Source organism: Alosa sapidissima, chromosome 13 (genome assembly GCF_018492685.1).
Source record: "Alosa sapidissima isolate fAloSap1 chromosome 13, fAloSap1.pri, whole genome shotgun sequence".
NCBI lineage: Eukaryota > Metazoa > Chordata > Actinopteri > Clupeiformes > Clupeidae > Alosa > Alosa sapidissima.
Genome location: NC_055969.1, coordinates 12,094,570 through 12,118,223, shown reverse-complemented (window position 1 = coordinate 12,118,223; position 23,654 = coordinate 12,094,570). Strand labels below are relative to the sequence as shown.

The window sequence follows — 23,654 nt, the reverse complement described above, 5'->3', positions numbered from 1 at the left end:
ACTTGGAAAAATACACCATACCTCCACACAGGTACTTACAGGCCTACTGTTTTCCTACCATGCTGTGCCACATACAGCTCTTTAACTTTGTTTTGATTACTGACCACAACCGGCATACCAGTTGGCACTGGAGCAAAGGAAGAGGTGCTGCGGCGTGAGACTTTATCGGTGGAGGGAGAAGAAGCTGCACGAACTGCGCAACTGTGTAACACCAAAGCAATTCAAATTTCATTTAATTTTTCGCGATTATGGCGGTGCCGTTTTTGAAGTTTCGCGAGCACTTCATCCCCACAGATGTCCAGGCCATAAACCTCTAACCCTCACCCACCATAACCCCCCCCCCCCCCCCCCACCCCCTGCATATGCTGTCCAAAGGATCTCCCACTGAAGCGTGACCAAATCTGCCTCATCTCAGTCCGAGCTTCCGAAGGGAGTTTCCCCCCGGCAACTATGCAACAGCTGTAGAAATAACAGTGATAAACAGTTTCACTGGACTCCAGAGGCTTCCTCGCTCACTCCAATTAAGAGCTCAGGACACCAGCTAAACCCTGGACGAGACCCCAGGCCAGAAGAGAGAAGAAGGGGGCCCCTCGCTTTTTTCCAGAGGCTCCGGCTGAAGCTGACTGCCGACTCAGAGGCCGAGAGGATGGCCGCCTGCTCTTCTTCAAGGGGATTCTTTCCACATTGGGTGTCCGCGGTCGCCTCGACGCTGCAAAGCATAGGGGCTGTTGTGCATCATTTCCAGAGAGCATAGTCAGAGAGGGCAAAGGTCACAGCAGAAGACCATGCAAACAAAGACATTAATAACGCTGAATGTTTAAGCTGTTTTGGTGAAGCTAAACACAGGTGCAAGTGCCATGACGCATCGTGCCTTTCCCGATAATCTTTTTTCCAAAGAGACACTTGTTGGCATAATGAGCTGTTTTGTACAAAGTATAACATGTAGGAGGATATAAATATATAAGTTGTGCTGCATGACATTTTGCTCAAATGTGTGTTGGGTGAGCAACAGCTTATTGTCAAATCCATGAGGGAGAAGAAACTGATGTGCTGGGCCTCGAGGGGATTTCTGTTCCATGCTGAGGACAAACATGGCGCCTACAAAAAGTTCACAACTTGTAAAATCCCTGAAATCAGTCAGACAATGACGGAGACACTTTCCCGATCCGAAAACATTACGTCACCTGACATATACTGTATGCACAGCCTATTGTCTTTTGTCTCCACCAACCTAGCATTCCTCCAAGTGTCTTGGCATTTCACACTTTCTGTCACCCAAGGGGGTTCAGATAGAAACTGGAATCCAGCTGGACTAGTTAAGGGTTTCTGCGACTGGCCTGATGTAGGCGTCCATTCTCCTTGGGCATGCCAAATATTTGAGATTGGAAGCATTCTTTGTTTTTTGGCATGTTGCTCCTCCATGTGACTTTCCTTCTGAAGAGACTGTGTAGGTGACAAGTTTGGAGCTATCAGATAAACCGCTCCACATAAGTAAGATGGTGCAGAAATAGCATTGTGTGTCAGCTCGCTGTCATTCGGTCATGAAAGTTCATTATGTGAGGGAGCCAATGGAAAGATGACATGAGTTACAGGATGTTTCATATTCATTGCAGGAGTTTTCAAGGCTAATGCAATAAATGTCTGATTCTATTAAATGCATTTATGAGATTCCACAGGAGACATATGGAAAACACTCAGAGAGAGAGTATCATCTTTATGTGAACGCTAAGCTCTTTCTTTAGGAGGAGTGGGTGGGGGATTCTTTAAAGCAGTGTTCTGTAATCATGATATGCTTCAAATAGCACATATGTATGGTTCTAAGAACGTCTGTGTGAGATAAGTGTTTGGACCAATTTTAGTTGGCATCATGTTCCATGTACCAGTAAGCTGATTTTCTTAAAACATCAAAATTACTATTTCTAATATGGTTATTATGAATGCATATAGTTCTACCATGTCCAGTGTTGGTCATCTTATTATAACAGCATGTGGATAACCTCTAGCAATGTCATTCGTTCTCACACATGCATATGCACACAGCCATTTTAGGTACTTCCTTTTGCCCCCTAAATTGTTGAAATGACACACTTTCCAAAAGCCCTTCCCTCTTCTAAATGGCCTAGAAACAGATTGTACTCTGTTGAAATGACCGTATATATATTCCCAGAAGAGTCATAACTGAGAATAGCATCAGTATGTCCAAGCTCAACTAGCATCACAATTAACAGGGCTGTCTATGTCTGCAGAACTGGGGTGCGTTTCCCAAAACCATAGTTGCAACTTTGTAGCAACTTTGTTGCAATTTCCCAATGCCAATCAACTAAGTTGCTAACAGGATAGCAATATGGTTTTGGGAAACGCACCCCTGGACAGTTGTCTAAATAGTTAAGTTTTGATAAGATATGCCTTTATTTAGTTCGTCTGATGTTATCATTTTCATATACTCCACTTGTTATTATTTTCTGTTAAAATTAGCTAAATGTATATCCTTCTTGTACTTTACTCTTGTCCATCAAGATTCTGCCTTTATTCCAATTGATTCTTTTTTAATCTCCCTGAACCCAAACATCTAATTACTATTTGTTCTAAAGGCAACTTCCCAGGAAAAAAAACACTACTATTATTCAACCTATCATTACTTTTGTTTTTTTTAAACGACCAATTCTTAAAGGATAATTCCGGTGTGATTTTGACCTAAAGTGTGTTGAAACATGATACCGAGTGTGAACGTATGTCTCATAGCTCACCTCGGCTTGTCCCCTGCACTCAATCTGGCGCTAGTTAGCCAATGCTACCAACACAGTGTTTCGTTGTGGTGCCTCGGGCATCGGCCTAGCCATGCAAATAAATCACTGTTTTACACCATTTACGAGGCTCAAAGTAGCTCCATACTTCATTGGTAGACTTCCGAAGGCCTTGACATTTAAAATGAGACATAGAGAACTTTGAAAAAGCACTGGTAGTTTATTTACAAGACGATTTATACAGTACCTTAAGGAATTTTACCGTTCGAAGCCATCTTGAATTTAGTCACGATAAGTCGAGCGACGAGTACGAACAAACAGGTATGATAAGGGATCAGATTCCAAAAATAATTCCATAAAAATGCATGGATTCCAGTTGCTGCTACTGGAAGCAACTGAATCCATGCATTTCCACTGAATTATTTTTGGAATCTGATCCCTTATCACTTATCGTGACTAAATTCAAGATGGCGTCGAACGGTAAAATTCCTTAAGGTACTGTCTGTATAAATCGTCTTGTAAATAAACTACCAGTGCTTTTTCAAAGTTCTCCATGTCTCGTTTTAAATGTCAAGGCCCTCGGAAGTCTACCAATGAAGTATGGAGCTACTTTGAGCCTCGTAAATGGTGTAAAACAGTGATTTATTTGCATGGCTAGGCCGATGCCCGAGGCACCACAACGAAACACTGTGTTGGTAGCATTGGCTAACTAGCGCCAGATTTCTGAGTGCAGGGGACAAGCCGAGGTGAGCTATGAGACATACGTTCACACTCGGTATCATGTTTCAACACACTTTACAGTAGGTCAATATCACACCGGAATTCTCCTTTAAGCTCTTTTAATAACTGCACTATGCTGTTGGCCTCCTGCCTGAGTTTCTGAGGTGCAGTGGTGAAATAAGGAGGAGAGAGATTCTCAGCTAGTTCTCAGTGTAAGGTTTGAATAATGCTTTAATTTCTTGTGTGGAAGTTTTGAAATAATGAGGGGGCGGGGGAGCTATTTTTCGTGATCATGTTCTGAATTTTAATGTACACAGTGTAATAAAAAATTACTGTTATTCACCAAATACCATAGCATCTCATAGTTGCCACTCTTAAGATATTCTGCAGTATAAACCACTGAGACATTGTGCTTATCTAAAACTATATTATATATTTATGAATATTAATTTTACTACCTACCATTGACAAATAACGGAAGTGGAATGTACAGCCAAAAACAAGTAATGGGCTTAAGTGTGGGTCCTGGTTATGCAATTCATGTGAAATCATACAAAATGCATTGGATGCTTGAGTTTACTCCTCCCAATGCCATGCAAAGTGGGAGATCCACGGAATATTTTTACTGACCTGTGAAAACCGAGTGACTAGGGAGAAAATAAACGGCTGGAGTGGAGAGAAAGAGCATCCCATTCCTTGTTTTTTTTCTGAGCACTTACTGCTCAAGCTCATGCCTGCTCATGCCTAACACCAAGCATCGGGAGAGTTGAGCTTGCAGGGAGAGCTGAGGCAGAAGAGTTCTGTAGTTTCCTCTGTGCACGTTACTATCCAACCCCCACAGCTGATTTGTGCAAAGGCAAGGGCCCTCTCATCCACACTGTAAATGTATGCCACTCTGGGCTGCTTTAACAAAGCAGAAATGCTAGTTATGCTGCCTGAGCTCCCCATGTTATCAGGCACAAAGGCATATGCACATTTTCCCTATCAGTCTCTTGAATTGTAGACCTTATTAAGTTACATAATAATGAGTCATTCCTTCTTCCAGCAATCCCTTATCCAACCACTGCCTCCTAGAGCCCTCTATATAAAGATCTGTAAGAGTGTGATGTGGATATACCAAGATATGCATTGATTCAGCCATAGAGGCAAGTTCGTGGCATACTATTATGTTGCTCAACAGACAAAATGTGGGTGCATTGTAACCCTTTCCCTGGGAGGGAAACGGAACAAGGCTCTTGGCTATTTTTAGCGTGGTGCAGAGGTAGTTTATCCCTGCGCTGTTTTGAAGTGAACTATTTACCTTGGCCTAAATTCCATGCGGTAACGATGTCACCACCTCAAGCAGGTATTTTAGTTTGAGTTCCATTTCTGGATCCACTCCATGTGAGTTAGGCCACTCCATTCACCTAAAATCAACCTGTTCTCATGCCACTGATTAACTGTAGCAGTAATTCATGCTGTGTTGAATACAAACCCAACCCATTAGATAGATCTGCCAACTGCGGAAGTTCACACTGTGATGAATTGCGTTTTAGGCTTCATTATACTTCTCTAATCAGGCCCCAGTATCATACACTAGAATATTAGATACTTTATCATGTATTATTAGTTTTAAGCATCGAAAGACAAAGACTGCAAATGAAGAGTAGCCTACATGGTCTGTTGCACAGACTATTCCCTGTCGTTCTAGTTGTGTGATTGTTTTTTTTTGTAAATGTACTTGTATATGCAAATGAACTTGGTCTCTTATTCTAGACAGTGGTAGCAAATTAAAGGGGAATTCCGGTGTGCTATTGACCTAAAGTGTATTGAAACATGATACCGAGTATGAATGTATGTCTCATAGCCCATCTCGGCTTGTCCCCTGCACTCCAAAATCTGGCGCTAGTTAGCCGATGCTACCAACAGCTTTTTCAATAGTGGTGCTTCGGCATCGGGCTAGCCATGCAAATAAATCACCGTTTTACACCCATTTACGAGGCTCAATGTATCTCCACACTTCATTGGTAGACTTCCGAGGGCCCTGACATTTAAAACGAGACATTGAGAACTTTGAAAAAGCACTGGTAGTTTACTTACAAGACGATTTATACAGACAGTATCTTCACGAAGTTTAGCGTTTGCAGCCATCTTGAATTTAGTCACGATAAGTCGAGCAACGAGTAAGAATGAACAGGTATGATAAGGGATCAGATTCCAAAAATAATTCCGTGGAAATGCATGGATTCCAGTTGCTGCTACTGGAAGAAACTGGAATCCATGCATTTCCACGGAACTTTTTCAAAGTTCTCAATGTCTCGTTTTAAATGTCAGGGCCCTCGGAAGTCTACCAATGAAGTGTGGAGATACATTGAGCCTCGTAAATGGGTGTAAAACGGTGATTTATTTGCATGCCTAGCCCGATGCCGAAGCACCACTATTGAAAAAGCTGTTGGTAGCATCGGCTAACTAGCGCCAGATTTTGGAGTGCAGGGGACAAGCCGAGATGGGCTATGAGACATACGTTCACACTCGGTATCATGTTTCAATACACTTTAGGTCAATATCACACCTGAATTCTCCTTTAACGTGGTCTCCTCTGAGTTCCACAACCAATATAGGTCAAGATAGCTTATCTTCTGACTGTGACAGAGGGAGAATAATGAATGGACACCAATGTAAGTGACACTGTAGTATCTGGACCTGTCTGAACATGCCTGGACAGAGAACCAGGGGGAGTGGAACACTATGCTCCAACAGAACAACATAAATCAGCCGGTTTTAGAAAAAAAACACACTTCTACCTCCACCTAGAGCCTGTTATTTGTTTTGCAAAAATCCACAGCTCCCGGTTCTTCTGGTCCAATCAGAGCAGGGCTGTGTGAGATCTGACTGTCAATCACAGTCTGGTGCACACTGACGAGCACAAACTTGATGAGGGGGTGCTCGGGGGTAGTGGGAGAGGGATATGAGAGTTGTGAACATTCAAAATTTTGGCTAAGTCCCCTCAATCTGTCAAACTTGGCAACTGCAGCTTTAAGTCCTGGTTCACAACTTTATTTTACAACAGAACCTCCATATAGCCTTAACCTGGCTAACGTCAGACCTCATCTCATTGAGATGGGGTTTGGGAACTAGACATTCATTTTCTCGTATTTGAAACGTGGTTTACGAAGGCCCAGAGCTGTTTATTGGGCGCTACGAATGTCTATCAAATGCGTCTGTACGTAGCTCATAACGGCTTCGGTGTGTCGTCATCGTCTTGCTGCCCTCCCTCCGTTCTGTGATTGGTCCCCTAACTGAGGCGAAAATTTGCTCCATGGAATCCAGGCTGCCTAGCAGTGTGAACAAAATCGTGCGCGTAAGGCAGCATGGGAAAACCCAGGCTACTATAGCCTACCTAGTCTCATCTCACAATGTGGTATAACTCTTCTAGTTGATAGAAACCTGAAAAGCCCTATGTATATTCTGTACAGATATATGTAGTGTAACGTCATTTTCAGTCATTTATACAAGTTATCTAAAGATGAAACAGCTGAAGTGGATATAATTGCTAGTGTAAAGGTTTGAAGTTGAAATTGTAAAGGGTAAAGGTTGACGAATTCTATTCATTTGTCCAAAATACATTTCTTGCCAATGACTATATTAAATGATTTGTTAAATAGCAGCAGTTGTTTTGACAAATGCCAGTAACGTTTTTTTTTTAATATTGCTTTAATCTTGTTGTCAATCATTAATGGAAAAAAAGAGTTAGTTCAGGAGACAAGGATAAGCTATCAAAAAGACTAAATATGTCACACACTAGGTTGGGAATGAGCAGTTTCATTTAATGGAAATTCAATGGAATCGGAAAAAAAAGAAAAATAAAGGAATTGTGGCCATTGGAATGGTCTCTTTGACATCTCCATTCATGCACATCTCTGCACATTGGGTGCGACGGGCATGCCTGCGGTTTATGTCCATGTGTGTCGTCATGCAGCTTGGGTACAGCGCTTCAGTTTTCATCTTCAGCATGGGCTGTTTACATCAATCGTCTCACACTTCACAGTGAGATGGAGCTGTAGAGCTACAGGTTTGTCTTGTACTGATTGCAACCCAGTCGAGTGTGTTGCGTTGCACTGCATGGATACAATTTTAAACTGAACTGATACTTGGACATTTCAAAACAACAAGTGGGTCTGCACAAAATCAGTGTTAGGTACTGTACATTGAGGAGGGGGTTATGCACAGTCGGCCAAGAGGGACTGAAGTTGACGAAACACAGAGAAAACAGTTTACCATTTCAACTGCAACCCAAAGAAGTGATGTTTTTTTTGTGTAGAATATTTACAGAAATCAACAGACACATCTTAGTTTGAAAGCAATGCATCATGGGGTAGTTGTGAAGTGGTTGATGCCCATGTGGGAAAGTTTCATGTTTTTTTTGTTTTTTTACACAGTTACACTAAGAACCACCATACAATGAACCACTGGCAATGTACATTTATTTATATTATTGTTATGCTGAATGACAAGCCATGTAGTTGAGGATGGTGAAGAAAATAAACAACAAAACTTTGAGCGAAGAAGAAAAAAAAAACAAGAAAACTATTAAAATATAGAATTTATGATCGTCTATGTAAGGCCCACATAATAAATACAAACATAAATAAATAAATAAATTAAATAAATACAAATAACTGTAAATGCATCTTCAATGGGCCGCTTCTTTCTGTATAAAATATAATCAATGGTCGGAAGGAACTCAAAGAGACTAATATAATAAGGCTGACACTGACAGGAGTCAAACATTGTTGGTAGTCATCTGCAAATTCTCAGTGTGCACAAGGTCCTGCAGATTGAAAAGCCTCTAAATGTACAGAAAGGGAAATGTATATGTGTGTCAGTATATTGGTCATTTCAGAAGGCTGTGACGACTTTTTTTTTCTTAATACGCATAACTCCCAAATGTATATTTGGGATAATAACAAAAAATACTTTTCATAATGAGATTTACACTAAAATATATTTTCCATACATACAGTATGAACAATAACTCTGAAATAAAGAGAATGTTTAATATATGAAACACAAAAAGGAACACTTTGGATAATGTAACATTGGTAAAATGTATGTGGAGGGACATATGCAAAAAACAAGTACAAACAAAAAACAAAATGACAGCAAACATAGAAAAAACACAGTCGCACAGAAAAGCACTTGCCATCTATTATTGTGGTCGATATTTTCAAATGGTGCTATATTTCCCCCACAATGCATTACTCAAGAACCTATGGATGTGTCAAAACACTGACAGAATGAGCCATATATTCAGTCATTCATTCTTATAGGAAACAAGTTGACAGCCATTTCAAGTGATGGCCAACAACACCTTCACATTCCTCAAATTTATAGGAATGTCCTATTGCTATAACGTTATACAATCTGTATTCCATGATACCCAATGTTGCTGATATTAGAGTTGAATAATCTGAATTCGTAATAAACAATGATGTACTGTACTTCCTTGCACTGCCACATACTCTATCTTTATATTAATTTCATTAATCTGATACTCTAATCATCATTGTAACGACACCTACGGTTTTGATTGAGAAGGTTATTCACTTTATTTTCCCAAATTCTTGTTCCCAGGATCAATTCTAAATCCCAATTTCTGTATATCCAAAACTTATAAAGAACAAATTTAGAGATTTCATTGCTGCACTCTTCACGGACAGCTTTGCTGTCATAAAAAATACTACAATTTATTAATGCTGGTGGATCCATTTCCCTTCAAAATCAAAGTCCTCAGGTGGTTAAAATGGACGAATATATGGCTCGGTGTCAAAGCAGTTCCCTACAGGTCCTCTTAACTGAAAATAAAGGCACCATTGATATATTTTTTTTAAATATTTATATATATATATATATATATATTTTGCCGTTGAAATACTGTGACTCCTGCTACATTAAAGTGTATGGCACTTCCTTCCACAAACGCTTCTGCACACATTTAATTTATAAAAGACTTTAGTAACTACATCTCTAAAATAAAAGTTCTGTCTTTTTTGTTATTTTTTTATTCTTAGTAATTTGTTCCCCCCCCCCACTCTTTTCCCCCAAATACTTTAATTTATAGAAAATAAAGGTTTAACGGTGACTCTGTATAGCGGTATTTTTTTTTGTTTCATTTTGATTTCGTTCGTCTTAACTCAGCCTTAGGTATGTTTGAAGCATCTGTAGTGTAACGTTGGGGTTGGTTGGTTGTTGTTTGTCTATACAGCGATGGGGTCTTGGTTGGTTATCACGCTGGATAACCGCACTTGGAGGTCCTCCTGTGGCGAGAGGCGGAGTGCGGGGTTAGTCCTGCTGCCGTCCACTGGCCGCAGTGCCAGGGCTGTGGGCACCTCGGGCCCCCCCGCCGCGGGATTCTGTATGCTGAGGAAGGGCGTGTCCTCCCCCACACGCTCGTCCTCCGTCTCACTCTCGTCCGAGCTGCTGCTCTCCTCCGAGCTGCTCTCGCTAACGGCGGCTGCTGCCACTGCTGCCGGCGCCGTGCCGACTGGCTCTGCTTGGCCTTGCCGAGCCACCGTATCAGCACCCACGGCGATGCCGTTGGGCTTTGTTCTTTTGGTGGCAGCAGAAGTGGCAGCAGAGGTGTGGGAGAGTTTCTTGGAGGTTGGGGATGGAGGGCGGGTCACTGCGGCTGCTGTCAGTGCCACCGGTGTGGCGGCGATGGTGGCCTCATACTCCTGCGTGCTCTCATATTCGTCGTCCTCCATGATGTGCAGGGGGCTGGGGGGTGGGCTGGGGTCCTGCCCGTGGTTGTAGTGGGCCGAGTTGCGTTTGCTGCACTGGTTGGCTCCACTGCCGTTTTTGTGGCCGTGGCCTCCGCATCCACCACTGCTGCTGCCGCAGCCTGACTTCTGCTTGTCCCTCAGGCGCGGTGGCGTGAGGAAGAGGAGGGGCCGGTCTTCGTCCACGATGGGGCTCACCGCCACCGACGGGACGGACGTGGCCAGGCTGGAGAGGGGCGCAGACATCTCGGAGGGGGGCGAGCCAGGGGTCACTGGGGACAACAGCTCCACGTGGGAAAGGTGAGTTGGCGTTGTCATGGCAGACATGTACCTGAGAGAGAGAAGGGTCACATGAATTCATGTCTCATTGCCACTGTTGTACCCAAAGTCTAAATAGAATAAATGACTTAATTTCCACAGCTGTTGGCATTATACACCAGAGTAAGCAATGTCTGACAAAAGTCACCGTGCTACAGTGGAACTATCCAACTTTTTAACTGGTAGAAGGCTCTGACCACTGATACCAAACCTGTCATAATTCTGTCCATAAGAAAAAAAATACAGACAGGCAAATGAGGCTGCTCTTTTCCTGTCCAGGAAATGAATCTGATTAACATATTGATTACATCAAATGTAATGGATTATGCTATTCTGAGACGATATCGATAACAGCAGCCAAAATCACCACAATCCATAAAGATAATGAATCTCATTACTTTAACACAAAGCCATGAAAAAAATCTGCTGCACCAAAAAGAACGAAAATTATGACAATGACAAATGTGAAACTTACTTCAGGTTTGATTTACACAGACTACAGGGGTGTGCGATATTAAAAAAATATTGATATTTTCTGGGATTTTGTTCATTCGACATAAACATCGTTAATTCGATGATAATTAAACATCTATGTTTCCTCACATCTTAGGACCACTACACTACACTACATTACTAAGTAACGCTTCTGTGTTTGCTAAATTCCTGATATTTCCTGATCGCTAAACTTTTGTTTTGCAAAGTTAGTAATTGCGGACCAGCTGTAGTTTAAGATATATATCACACATCACTAACAGCTGTTATACATGACATTGAACAGCATTGTGAAGAGAATTTAAAGAGGTTGTTTAAAGGGGATATCCAGTGTAAAATGGATTTTGGATATGCTTAGCATGATAAAGAGTTCGGATATTCGTTGGGGAGAAAAAAACCCTAAACCGATGCATTCTTTTTTTTTTTTAAATATATAAAGTATATAAAGTATAATAAAACTTTTTGCCTTTATTTGGATAGGACAACGAAGATAGACAGGAAGGAGTGGGAGAGAGAGATGGGGTGGGATCAGGACATGACCGCAGGCCGGACTCGAACCTGGGTCCCCATGGGCACTTGGACCCGTACATGGTATGGGCGTAGTTACCTGTTGCGCCACAGCGCCCCGATTGCTAATTTTAAAACGATGGCACCGACCGGCAAACGACTCAAGGTATTGTCTGTATACAGTCCTTTTTAATAAACTATCTGTACATTTACAATGCCTCTTTTATAATGTTAGGACCTTCATTATACTGCCAAAGAAGTGTCGGGTTACTTTGAGCCTCGTAAATGGTTTAAAATTAGCAATCTTTTTACCATGAGAAATGCACTATCGCTACCAGTGCTAGCATTTTGAAAGCATCGGCTGAAAACAGGCTAGTTTAGAAAGCATCGGATTACGCTTTTTTTGCTCCCTAGAACGTTCGAACTTCAAATGTTCGTCTCCAAAATCCATTTTACACCGGATTTTCCCCTTTAAAGAAACTGAAACACACAAACACAGTTCTGGCACTGATCATCACAAGCATTCGTCATCAGCTGGCAAGGCTGTGCCTGTTTACGAGCGAACCATCACTGGCTACAACAACAAAACAAAACATAGCGGGTGTTAGGCCTCAGCGTCTGTCACGCCATCGTTCCGCCCTGGCACGGTACCTCTCGCTGTAGGGCGAGTCTCTGCTGGAGTCAGGTGTCTCCCTGGTGCTCTTGAGGTAGGCACCGAGGTCACGGGTGCTGCCGGTGGCGTTCAGACGGCCCCGGTGGCTGGGTGTGCCCTGCCGGCTGCCCTCCACCGATGACATCACCAGCGCAGAGCGGCTCTCCGACACGATGTTCTCATGCTTGCTGTTCATCCAGCTGGGGAGAGAAAGGGCGACAGGGCAGAGGTTCTTAAAATAGAGGGAACAGAGAGAGAGCGAGAGAGAGGGAGCGAGAGAAAGAGAGAGAGAGAGCAGCTCCAACTAGAGCACATCTGCTCAAGCAGCAGGGTGGATTTTCATGGAGCAAGCCGTGATTTCACACCCATCACACCTATCTTGGACAATGTCGGTGCAGCAGTGCACTGTATAGACTACAGAACTCTTGCCTGGAAGGGCAAACTCATCAAGATTCTTTCCAGCAGTGAAACCAAGGAAGATAAGAGACTACTATAGAGAGATATAGAAGCTTTGATCATATACCGCTATGGTTTTCACATCAATTATCATTGTCAGGGCTGGGCCCATACAATCATCTATTAAAACTATAGTTAAAAGACCATTTCTAAAAATGTCTGGAGTGATATTAAATGGGCGCCAAAGCTGATCTCTCAATCACTCACTTGGCTGAAAGGTAAAACAAATATATAGTTAATTTGAATGGACTCTTCCTTTGCGATTACACACGCACAGAGTGGGCAGAGAAATGAGGTCTGGCGGAAGTGAGATTGCTTTCATTAAGATAGCCACAGAGGGCAAGAGCTGATGTGTCCTGACACATTCAGCCCTCAGAAGAAGAAGAGGACGACGAAGAAGATAAAAGAGGGGGCTAGGTTACGTAAGTGCGTGGTAAATCTCAACTATCCGGCTGCCCAGAGGGACGGATGGGGAGAGAGCTAGAGACGAAGAGGGAGAGGAGACAGAGGTGTGTGTGTGTGTGTGTGTGTATGTGTGTGTGAAAGGATCAGACTTACCTCTGGCTGGAGGTGTGTGTGACTGTAGTGGACTGGTGAGCTGAAGAAGTGTACTGGCTCGGGGAGAAGGAGGTTTCCGTTTCTTTTTCTATGACGTGTTTAGCAGGTGCAGTTTTAGAGATATATTGCTAGAAAGGAGGGGGGGGGGGGGTCATGAAATTAGTGATAGTAGTGATGTTAGCTAAATTAGCGATTAATAACATGAATCCTAGGTTATTCTATTGGATCAATACATACATAGAGTCACACAGTTTATCTGATGAGACAATTTAGGAATCATGTAATGAATCAGATTTATTGTTGAATTTATTGTTGTTATACTGAAGTAGTAACTCACAAGTTAAATAAAGGTTATGTCTGTCACAAACTGTAGGTATGCCTATTCATCCAAGTGAAAAGATTTAGTTCCATGCCTCGCTTTGAAGCAAAGTCTTACTTCCCTTTACTTTGATGTAACTTCACTGAATAGAGATGTCATGAAATATTTACTGCACTGCTTAAATTGTATCCTACCCAGGTATCGACATGGAGCCCCACACACACACACACACACACACACTCCCACACACAGTGTATGCCAGCCTTTTTGCAGCAAGCTTACATTGACAAGCTGGATGTTTTCGGGGGTTGGGTGTGGTGGGGGCATTTGTGGTCCGTTGGCCATGGAGGCCATAGTGTTGCGCTCGCGTAAACTCTGCCTCAGCCTGTCATGGAGTTTTTGCCTTTGTTTTCTGTTCAAGGGAAAGCAAAGAGTGTGAGAGATGTAGCAATCAAAGATCCAGTCTACGTCTATGTCTACTGGAGGAAGAATGCACAAGCATATAAAATATAACAACCACAGCAAACGTGTCTGTCTTGACACCTACAATTAATTTAATTCAAATTATTTAGGCTGGAGATATTCTATGGAAGGAAACTTTAACCGTACTCTTTAAGAAACAAAAAGTAAAGAAGGAAACCAAAATGATATTATGAACAGAAATGGTACAGTATGTTTGACAGATGAAATGGAACACATGGTGTGTTTTGAAGTAAACATAAATGGTGAATAGAATGTGAGTGTCAATTACTTTGTTTTGCAGTAGGCTACCACACACATAATCCCAACCACTAGGAGCGCAATGCAGATTCCGGTTATTGTCAAAACACGTTTCTGATAGAGCTCCTCAGCTTCTGGAAGAGACGACAACATATTCTTATAACTCCCAAGACAACAGCCCCACCATCTCCATCATTAAATGAACTACAACTACCATAATGCACTGGGACAACTACTTTAGGCTGAAATACTAGCAGAGGACATTTGTTGTTATTGACATAACAGTGGGGTGGTACAACAGCTATGCAGGACATTTCTGTAAGTACACAGAGAATGCAGAGAAGGCTATGTTCATTCCACAGCAATCCAATTATAATGGAAAACATAATGCATTCCCAGCAATGCATTCAACAATGCCCACAGCTATGACAATTACAGATGCATACACATAAAAATGCTGAATTCATTCAATCATGCATGTCATACATTTCATTTATGTGTTAAGACTAATGGTTATAAAAAGTAACAGCATTTGTTCACAGGAAATACTGTATATTATGCGCTTTTACTCTATATGTGTCTAATCTCAAAGAGGGAAATATGTGTTAACAGCTGAACTGTTGTTTTTTTAATACATAAATGGATGAATCATACACAAATCAGATATGACGAGCTGAGACATGAGGTCATATCTGATTCACCTGGAATAAACTGTGAACAAATCTTGTTACAAGTCTGTCTATGTGACTGGGGAAATCTCTTTTTCTTGTTTTGCAAAAACGAAACAAGCATTATGTCACAAATTCTGTCTCCCCATCGTTCATGACTTCAGAGAGGGTTTGAGGGGAAAAAAATCACATTAGGTCGACTTTGAACAGGATGACAGGACAGACAGATAACCACACAGGGTCTGACACATACAAAAGGAATGAGAGAAGACAACAAGAAAGAGAAAGAGACAAAGAGAGAGAGAGAAGAGGGGAGGGAAAGGGGGGGGGGGGGTATGCCATAGCATGCGTGAGACAGGGAGAAGAACGCTTGTGCACACAAGGGAGGGGGAGAGGGGAGGGGCCGGGGAGGATGCATGAGAGGGAACAGGCAAAAGCAAAAGCTGAAGGGATCTTTCCATACAGCATAACTGCTACGCAGCCAATAAGGATATAGGGGGGTTATAACTCATCTGGCTGACTATGCTAAGCTAACGTATGCTAAACTTAGATATGACAAGAGTTCAGATTAAATCTCTCATCTTTGGAGGATATGTCTGATTCTGACAGCTGGGTATCTAACCTCACCGGATGGTGCCGGATGTTCTAGAAACTGACACTGACACGTTGTCTTTCGAGAGCTGTGGTAAAAGTCATCCTTCACACTCTCTGGACGATTTGGGCTGCGCATTAGCAGCAGCCTTGACCCTGCTGTGGCCGTTTGGCTTGCACATCAAACTGCTTCTGAGGAGCTGACCAGGAACTTCTCTGAATTTGAAATTAGCCTGACAGAACAACAGATGGACTCCATTTTCACAGTGGCTAATGTGCGCTGCACTTCTTAAACCCTAAGGGGGGGTTAGCGGGCTTTCGAGTACAAATTGCACAGGCGGCTACTTCCAGGTATGCAAGTGAATGACTGGCCAGCCTACAGACAAAGCTGTCACACATGTTTGGGAGGTACCCCTCTTTGGGGAAATCACTGTGAGAATGTTTCCCGTAAAAGTTATGGCTGTATGATCCCTTCAATAGCACAAGAGAGACTGGCTGGAGACGGAAAACAAAAAGGAGGCTCAAGCGTCTAAGTCCTACGATAAGTCTGCATACTAAGGAGGAAGGAGCGATCCATACCCATAAATTCAATCCCCAGATGTTCTACCGAGGCAGAAGGGTGACAAAAGGAAGAAAGCAAACAAAATAAACAAAAAATCAAACAAAACAACAAAAAACAAAACAGTGGTTTGAGAATTGAGTGTCATTGAAAACTTGTACACTGAATTAAATGTGCTACTAAATGGTGAAGTGGAGTAAATATGAAGAACAACCAAAGAATCTTAGTACTTCATTACATTTACAATCATGATATAATCTATACTCTAGTATGTTACTAGACAGCATACATAGAAACATTTTCAACTTTTTAATCATCTTTGTTTAATGATTAATTATGCTGTATAAGCAACACTAATGACCATCAAAATAAATTCAACTGGCATTGCCAATGTACTACAAATCATTTCACCACAATAGCATGCACATGCAAACATCAGTGTGCTTGCATTTTGTCTAGTCTGGCACACAGGCCACGGTTAGAGATCCCGGATGTTACTCCACACCAAGCTACCACCACAGTTCTCTGTTTAGATCTGGTAAGCATGCAGTCAGAGACGTGCACTTTTTAAATTCTCCACACAAGGATAAACATCTCCTGACATCTCTTCAATCCGGCTTCTCAGCTGTCAGTACTTGGTTAAACAGCCATGCCAGTGAATTGTTATGAAGAAACAAACAAAAGCTATGGGCGGGTTTCTGTAAAACACACACACTTAAAATGTCAAACTTCAGACTGTTGACTACCGAGATGTGATGACAACATCAAACCAAATGATACATTCAATGCTGAGTTTTGGTACCCACTTTACTGTAAACTATGTTGAACTTTGTTTTACTGTCTGTTACATCATCTTTGACTGACACTACAACTGCCTTTATGAAACCAACAAAAAACTCCAACTGACAACTGAAAAGTCAACTGACAAGGACATCCACAGGTACTCAGAGTTAACTGTGAGTCTGTGCCAGATTTAATTACGATTTATGCCAGAGACATTTGCTATCTGGGATCTGAAAAAAATACTGGTTGAAGTGAGCATTTGAGTGTTTCTTCTCATGTGGTTGACCCTGAAACTGCCACTGAAGAGGAATCATCAGTTGTGGGCTAAGAATTGTTTAACAACCTGACAATGTTTCACGTATATTGAGTTATGACACCAATGACCAAGACCAAAGTCTTAGCGGCCATGTGAAAAAAAATAGATTTAGTAAACTTAGCTGTGTGGCCAGCCCTCTCAAAAGTTCGTACAAATCTTCGTCCAGTCTCTTCTCTAATAGACTTTCATGATCTAATCTAATAGACATTCATGAAAGTGTGCATTCCAAGCTGCGCTTTAAAGCGCTAGGTTGTGGGTGGATTGCTTGGATGAGGTACTCTTTTCCCTTCTGGCTTCTATAACACTGTCATGTCTTGATTTTATGCCCATCACCCTTTCCTCTACTGAAAAATCGGCACTGAACCTAAATCTGCCTGCATTTGTCCACAGTTTGGATCTCTGAGTAGCACAGTAGCGCAGGTTTTGCACAGCTACATACTGTTTACACGGGGTGTTTAATGTTAGTGGTTACAAGTCTTTAAAACACTCTACATAAAAGCGACTAAAAACCTTACAAAATGAAAGGACCAGACCACAATAGCATTCCTTTTTAAAGTAACTTCTACCTTTATGGTCTGTTTACATCTCTGAGCAATGGACCTCAAACCGCAGGCCTTTAAACCTTAAACGCTGCGCAAACCAAATTCCGGACCCTCCCTTCACTTACATTGTAGGTATAATAACAGTGGCCCAACACTGAATGTTAACCAAAAACAGAAAAAGGGTAATGAAAAAGAGTTGACTTAAAATGTAAAACTGTGCCTGCTCTCTGTTTTAGACTCATTGGAGGATCGCTGGGCTCTCAGTCGGTCAGTCAGGCAGTGAGTCAGGAGACTGACTCCGCTCCACAGTGGCTTAGACCCAGGCAGTCGCCTCTCATCTGGTCATCTGCTCTTTAACTGCCACATCAAAGGATGCCGGCCGTTAATAATGTCTGTTCAGGGCCTTTTTTTGTGTTGTTTTATGGTGCCGCCACTACACACGCGGTGACTAGTCCTCACAAGCATGTTATTGCTCAATAGGTTTGTGAGAGGTGAAGGTCAGACTAAGAGTTAAGTGATGGGTTTTACACTCTGTTGAATGTGATAATAGTTTTGTTGGTGTGTGTGTGTGTGTGTATGTCTAGGCCTTTGTGTGTGGTGGGGTGGTAGGGTGATGGACAGCTTAATATTGCAATTGACCTAGACTGTTAAAATGCTGACAGCACAGTGTTTTTTTTGTCCATTTGGCCACTGTAATTGACTGCACAGCACTGCTAATTAAGTCTCCAACGCTCCAGTGTAGTCTTTTGGACTGAGGGGTGATGAGGAATGAGGAGCCAGGCCCATGAAAGTTAATGATGAATTAACAGTCTGTCAAACAAAACTAAACTACACGTGAAAACTCTACATCACAACGTACGGTATGTATTATGGCATATATATGCCATAATTAACACAAACAAAGTCTATCATTGGCTGTAGATGATCACCTTTTGCCCTTTCAACCTTTTAAATATGCTGTATGCACAAAACCAGCAATAATATAATGACTCATAAGATTTCTGAAACCTCTTCCTTTGTGTTGCTTTTCAGGTAGCTGACTGTTAATGTTAAAGCTAAAAAAAACTGGATGAGGTTAGGCCAAAACTCTTCACATGCCACAAGCAAGTCATGGTTAACAAAACCCAACACGAACACACACACACACACCACTGAAAAAAAAAAAAAAAAACATTAAAAAAAACTAAAGCACAGTATGAAACGCCTACTCTGTACTGAGGCTAGACTGAGAGGTGAAACGAAGCAAAAGGAGATAGCGCTGATTTGAGCATGCTCCAATCCAAGCACAGGCAGCAGGTAGTGGGAAGTAAGACGTACTGTAAAAGCTGGCCATTACGTAGGTTTGGCAGCGATCACCAGTAAATTCATTTGGGCACCTGAGAGGGAAACAAAAAAGTCACAGAGAGAAAGAGAGAGACAGAGACAGACAGAGAAAGAAAGAAAGAAAGAAAGAAAGAGAAACAGAGAAAGAGAAAAAACAAGAGGAGAGTGAGTTTTCACACTCGAAATCCCCCAAGACCCACGTGCATCCCTGGTGTTTGGACTAAGGGTGGCCCCGTAAAGGAGGCGGACAAGCACTCAGTTTGCCCAGGTTTGTTCAAATCCAGATCCTCCTTATTGAAGAAACAAAACATTCCAATCAACGTCTTCCAAACCCATGCAACCAACAGGGTCTTTTGGTTTCCCTTCTAATGCTCCCACTACACACACACACACACACACACACAAATAATAAGGTGTTAGGCATGAAACACCATGCAGTCAAATCTGTGCCAGAATCAATTGTCTTTTTGGGAACTGCAATTGAGATGACAGCACACCAGCAGATGGGGAGGTAGGGAGGTTTAATGTCCGACTCAAATTATTGTGTGTGTCTGTGTGTGTGTGTGTGTGTGTGTGTACCACAATGTGCAGTGAGTTTGGAGCACCAGGCAGATGCGCACACAGATGCGCATCTGCCTGGTGCTCCAAACTCACTGCACATTGTGGTACACACACACACACACAGACACAGTTTGGAGCACCAGGCAGATGCGCACACAGATGCGCATCTGCCTGGTGCTCCAAACTCACTGCACATTGTGGTACACACACACACACACACACACACACACACACTCATTCACGCACCTGTCCACAACTAATCACAGGGACAGATGGACTGTGAATGAGTCCTGGCAATGAGAGGCTGGTGGGGATGGGTGGGTGGGGGGTAGAAAGACATTGATTGGAACTTTTTTGGGGATGGAAGATAAGAACCAAACAACCCCCCTAAAAAAAGAAACAAACCAAAACCAACCAAACAAAGAAACAAAAAAAATCCCCAAATGACAAAGAAACACCAGAGATGCCGTGCGGTTTTGGGGGTTTCGGGAAGTTGCGTGTTCCTCTGTAAAGGCACATACGTTTTGGGCTTATGACTCGCACCGCCACTCGGTCCTGACACCGATCCCCAGTGTAATCCCTGGGGCACCTAGGGGAGGAGAGGTAGGGGAGATGCACAAAATACACTGAACACAGGGGACAATACAGATGTACACCCACCCACTCACACACTCACGTACAGATGTACACAACATGTAGGCTACAGTACACACACACACACACATGAATACACATGACAACACTGGTATGCTTCAGGGGGTTCTTCCTACGTCAGAGCAGCAGGCTAACATGGTAATATAAATGATACAAAATGGTTACGCTGGTAGCATGCGTAAATGCATACATTTTTGCATAGTACTCAAGAATGCATTTAATGTCTATGTTCAACGTAAAACATTTATGACATGATGACACGCTGCTCTAACGTAGGTACCTTCCTACAGTAACCTAAGAAACACACAGGGTAGGGTTCATACAGGAAAGAGGTGAATGTGTGGTATACTGTGTGCTGCTATTGAATAACATCTTGACTTAATGCTGTTATATCTACTGTATATTTAATAACTTATCAGAGAGATGATTGTTCTTCTACACTTCCACTCTTGTGAATGGCTCAGCACTCTACAGAAATCATCCTCATCCAATCCAGACCTCATCCAAAAAATGAATTACATTAAATTGGCCTACTATTCACAAGCTTATCCCTTTAGCAAATTAGCAGCCACAGTCGAGGAAGCCAAATTTAACTGACATCTGATTGCATTTCAATTATTGGTTTAAATTAAGCTATTAAAACAAACCCAATAAAGAATGACAGGACAATATAAGCAACAAAAACCCGCATCCAGGTCATTATTCAAATACTTAATTAATAAATACCACACATTCAAACCTCAAAACATGAAAGGATGACCAAAGCAAAACACACACACACACACACACACACACACACACACACACACACACACACACCAGTTAATGCATGACATTAAAGGACTTGAGGGGCTGCCCATTGACAAGCATGTTGTAAGGAATGCTCTGTACATTCCTCAGACCCCTGGATTAGCTCATGCACTTCTCCTGAGCTTTGGGTCATACTTACCACTCCATTGCATTCCTATTGTACATTGAAATCAAATTGTGCAGAGAGACATCCAAGTATCAATTCAGGCAAATTTCATTCACTATTGAAAGCATGAAGGACACTTTCCCAGTAGTACATGGGTATAATTTCAGCGGGGGGACTGCTGTTCGGCGATGGCATAGAATTCCATCTCTGTCTGCAGCATGATGCACTGATGAGGTGAAATGGCACCGCATGGCTATGGTGTGGCTAATAACAGGCCACACTGTCTTCCAGCATCCCCCCACCCCTCCGCCCCTTGTATCTGCCAGGAAGTGTTTAAGGACATTAGATCTGCGGACAGTGGTTTTAGGTGACATTTCATCCTTTAAACCACCCCCTCCTAGAGACACTCTTTTGTGTTGTGTGTGCGTCTGTGTGTGTGTGTGTGTGTGTGTGTGTGCGCGCGCACACGCTTTTCAGGCTTTTTGCGGATAGCCCCCTTTTTTCCTGTTGCTGTAAAGCTGGATTTAGGAGGAAGGGTCTTGGGCGGAGGGCCGCCCTGTTTGGGATCTGTGGCTTTCAGCGGACCATCTGGTGGCTGATGACAGAGCAGGGGCCGGGTAAACCCCCACAGAAGTGGATATTGTGGCGTGACAACTCCGGCCTCCAACCGTTTCCAGCTGTGTCTCGTATGGGGTCTTAGCAGCTGGAGCCGCCTCTCTCGCTAGCCCTCTCTCCATCACATAGAAAGAGAAAGAGAGAGTGTGTGTGTGTGTGTGTGTGTATGTGACAGAGGGAGGGATAGTGTGTGTGTGTGTGTGTGTGTGTGTGTATGTCTGTATGTATGAAATAGAGTGATGGAGAGATAGAGAGACAGAGAATGAATGTGTGTGACAGAGAGAAAGGGTGTGTGCGCGTGTGTCTGCATGTGTGTGAATGAGTGGGTGAGAGAGAGGGAGTGACAGAGAGAGATTGCAGCAAACAGATGCTGGTTTGCTGACAAGAAAGCTTAGTAAGGCTTGAGTTCAGGTACTGCCCTTATCACAGGCAAATCCGTCCAGAAGCTGGGTTCACTCAGGAGGCATACTCGAGCCCCCGTGGCACACAGCCTGCCAGCCAGCCACTGTGAAATGTGCCTTTCATCAAACACACTGCCGACAAAAAAGCTCTGGGCTGAACCATAAGATCAATGTCTTAAGAAGCTGGCAGATGAAACCACCGTCATCATCATAGATCTAATAAATTAACCTTCATTTATTTAATATATACCATCAATGACTGTCCTGTAAAAAGGATTTCAAGAGAATATAGCCACACAGTGTATCTGATCCAACTGTCCAGACAAGGTAGATAAAGGACATATCAATGATATGGAGACATTTTCTCCTTCTCCGTGAATATGAAATGGAGTGTGGGTGTCACTCTACACCTTCCAGCACGGCTGTTCCAGAGTTCCGGTCACACTATTGAGACCTCAGCGGTCTGGGTCCTCTGGGGACTCCTGGCAGACAGCTATTTCCGCTGCAGATACAGATATTTCTGACAATCCATAATGGGTGGGCCGCAGAGAGGGAGGGGAGGGAGGGAAGGAGGAAAGACAGAGAGAGAGAGAGAGAGAGAGAGAGAGAAAGAAAGAGAGAGAGACAGAGAGTGTGGAAGGGAGGAAAGACAGATACATACAGAAAGAATACAGACATACAGAAAGAAAGACAGACAGGTAGATTGATGGAGAGAAATGACAGGCGGTCCTCCATCCCTCCCTCCTTCCCTCACTCCTGTCCTGTCCTGCCGTGTCCTGCAGTGCTTACCGCATGGAAACAGTAGCCCCTGGAGACCGCAGCAGCGTTTTTCTGCTTAGTCACCCGAGTATTTAAGACAAAACCCAATCTCGCGGCAGACGCTAAGAGTCCCTCTTATGCATTGGATGGCGCCGGGCCAAAGTGTATCCTTGGCAATGTCAAGCCCCGGCGTGGATGGGAAGCACTTTAAAGGGCGAGTGGCGCTGAGCGGTGCTGATCTGAGCAGGGGCAAAGCCCAGCGGAGCCCAGTGCGGCTGCTGCAGTGGATCTTTACTCCACTCACTTGTCACGCCACTGCCGCAGACGGCTCCTACATGGCCCAGACGAGACGAGGCGAGGCGAGCCTCCTCCCCCCACACCTCGTGGCTGGGCAGGACCATGTCGAACAAATGGCTTACATCTTGGATGCGTTACAAGATGCCTCTGGTGGAGATAGGGACATGCGAGGCATTTTGCACCAGATAATCCCATCAAGGATGCACTGAATCTGGCCCCCCTCTTGTAATTAATGAAACTGCTAATTTGGTAATAATCTGGGAGAGGGAATTCTTAGAAAACACAGATAAATTCAAATTCACTAAAACTTTGGCATTTATCCAGCAACGTTTAATGTCTGTGCCCCACTGAGAGGAAATACACAGATCATTAATAATGTGTTTTGCAAAATGTCTAGGAGTGACAACTCTGCAGTCAGTCGGGCC

At 43.0% G+C, this 23,654-nt stretch overlaps 1 protein-coding gene across 14 annotated transcripts in view; it reads right to left on the bottom strand.

The window, feature by feature from the left end:
- Positions 1 to 7,249: 7,249 nt before the first annotated feature.
- The window catches only part of nrg1 (neuregulin 1), a 55,832-nt gene continuing 39,427 nt past the window's right edge, over positions 7,250 to 23,654 (bottom strand). For 2 of the 14 annotated variants that reach the window (XM_042059466.1, XM_042059467.1), the window contains exons 3-10: positions 20,109 to 20,176; positions 19,021 to 19,079; positions 16,083 to 16,106; positions 14,276 to 14,378; positions 13,807 to 13,936; positions 13,206 to 13,333; positions 12,191 to 12,391; positions 7,250 to 10,553 (exon numbers count right to left, since the gene is read on the bottom strand). In XM_042059466.1, coding sequence (XP_041915400.1) covers positions 9,701 to 10,553; positions 12,191 to 12,391; positions 13,206 to 13,333; positions 13,807 to 13,936; positions 14,276 to 14,378; positions 16,083 to 16,106; positions 19,021 to 19,079; positions 20,109 to 20,176 — 1,566 coding nt within the window. In that variant the 3' untranslated portion in view covers positions 7,250 to 9,700. Of the gene's footprint in view, positions 10,554 to 12,190; positions 12,392 to 13,205; positions 13,334 to 13,806; positions 13,937 to 14,275; positions 14,379 to 15,539; positions 15,559 to 16,082; positions 16,107 to 19,020; positions 19,080 to 20,108; positions 20,177 to 23,654 lie in introns of those variants that run through there. The other 12 variants (XM_042059463.1, XM_042059456.1, XM_042059464.1 and 9 more) reach the window with 9 other exon arrangements.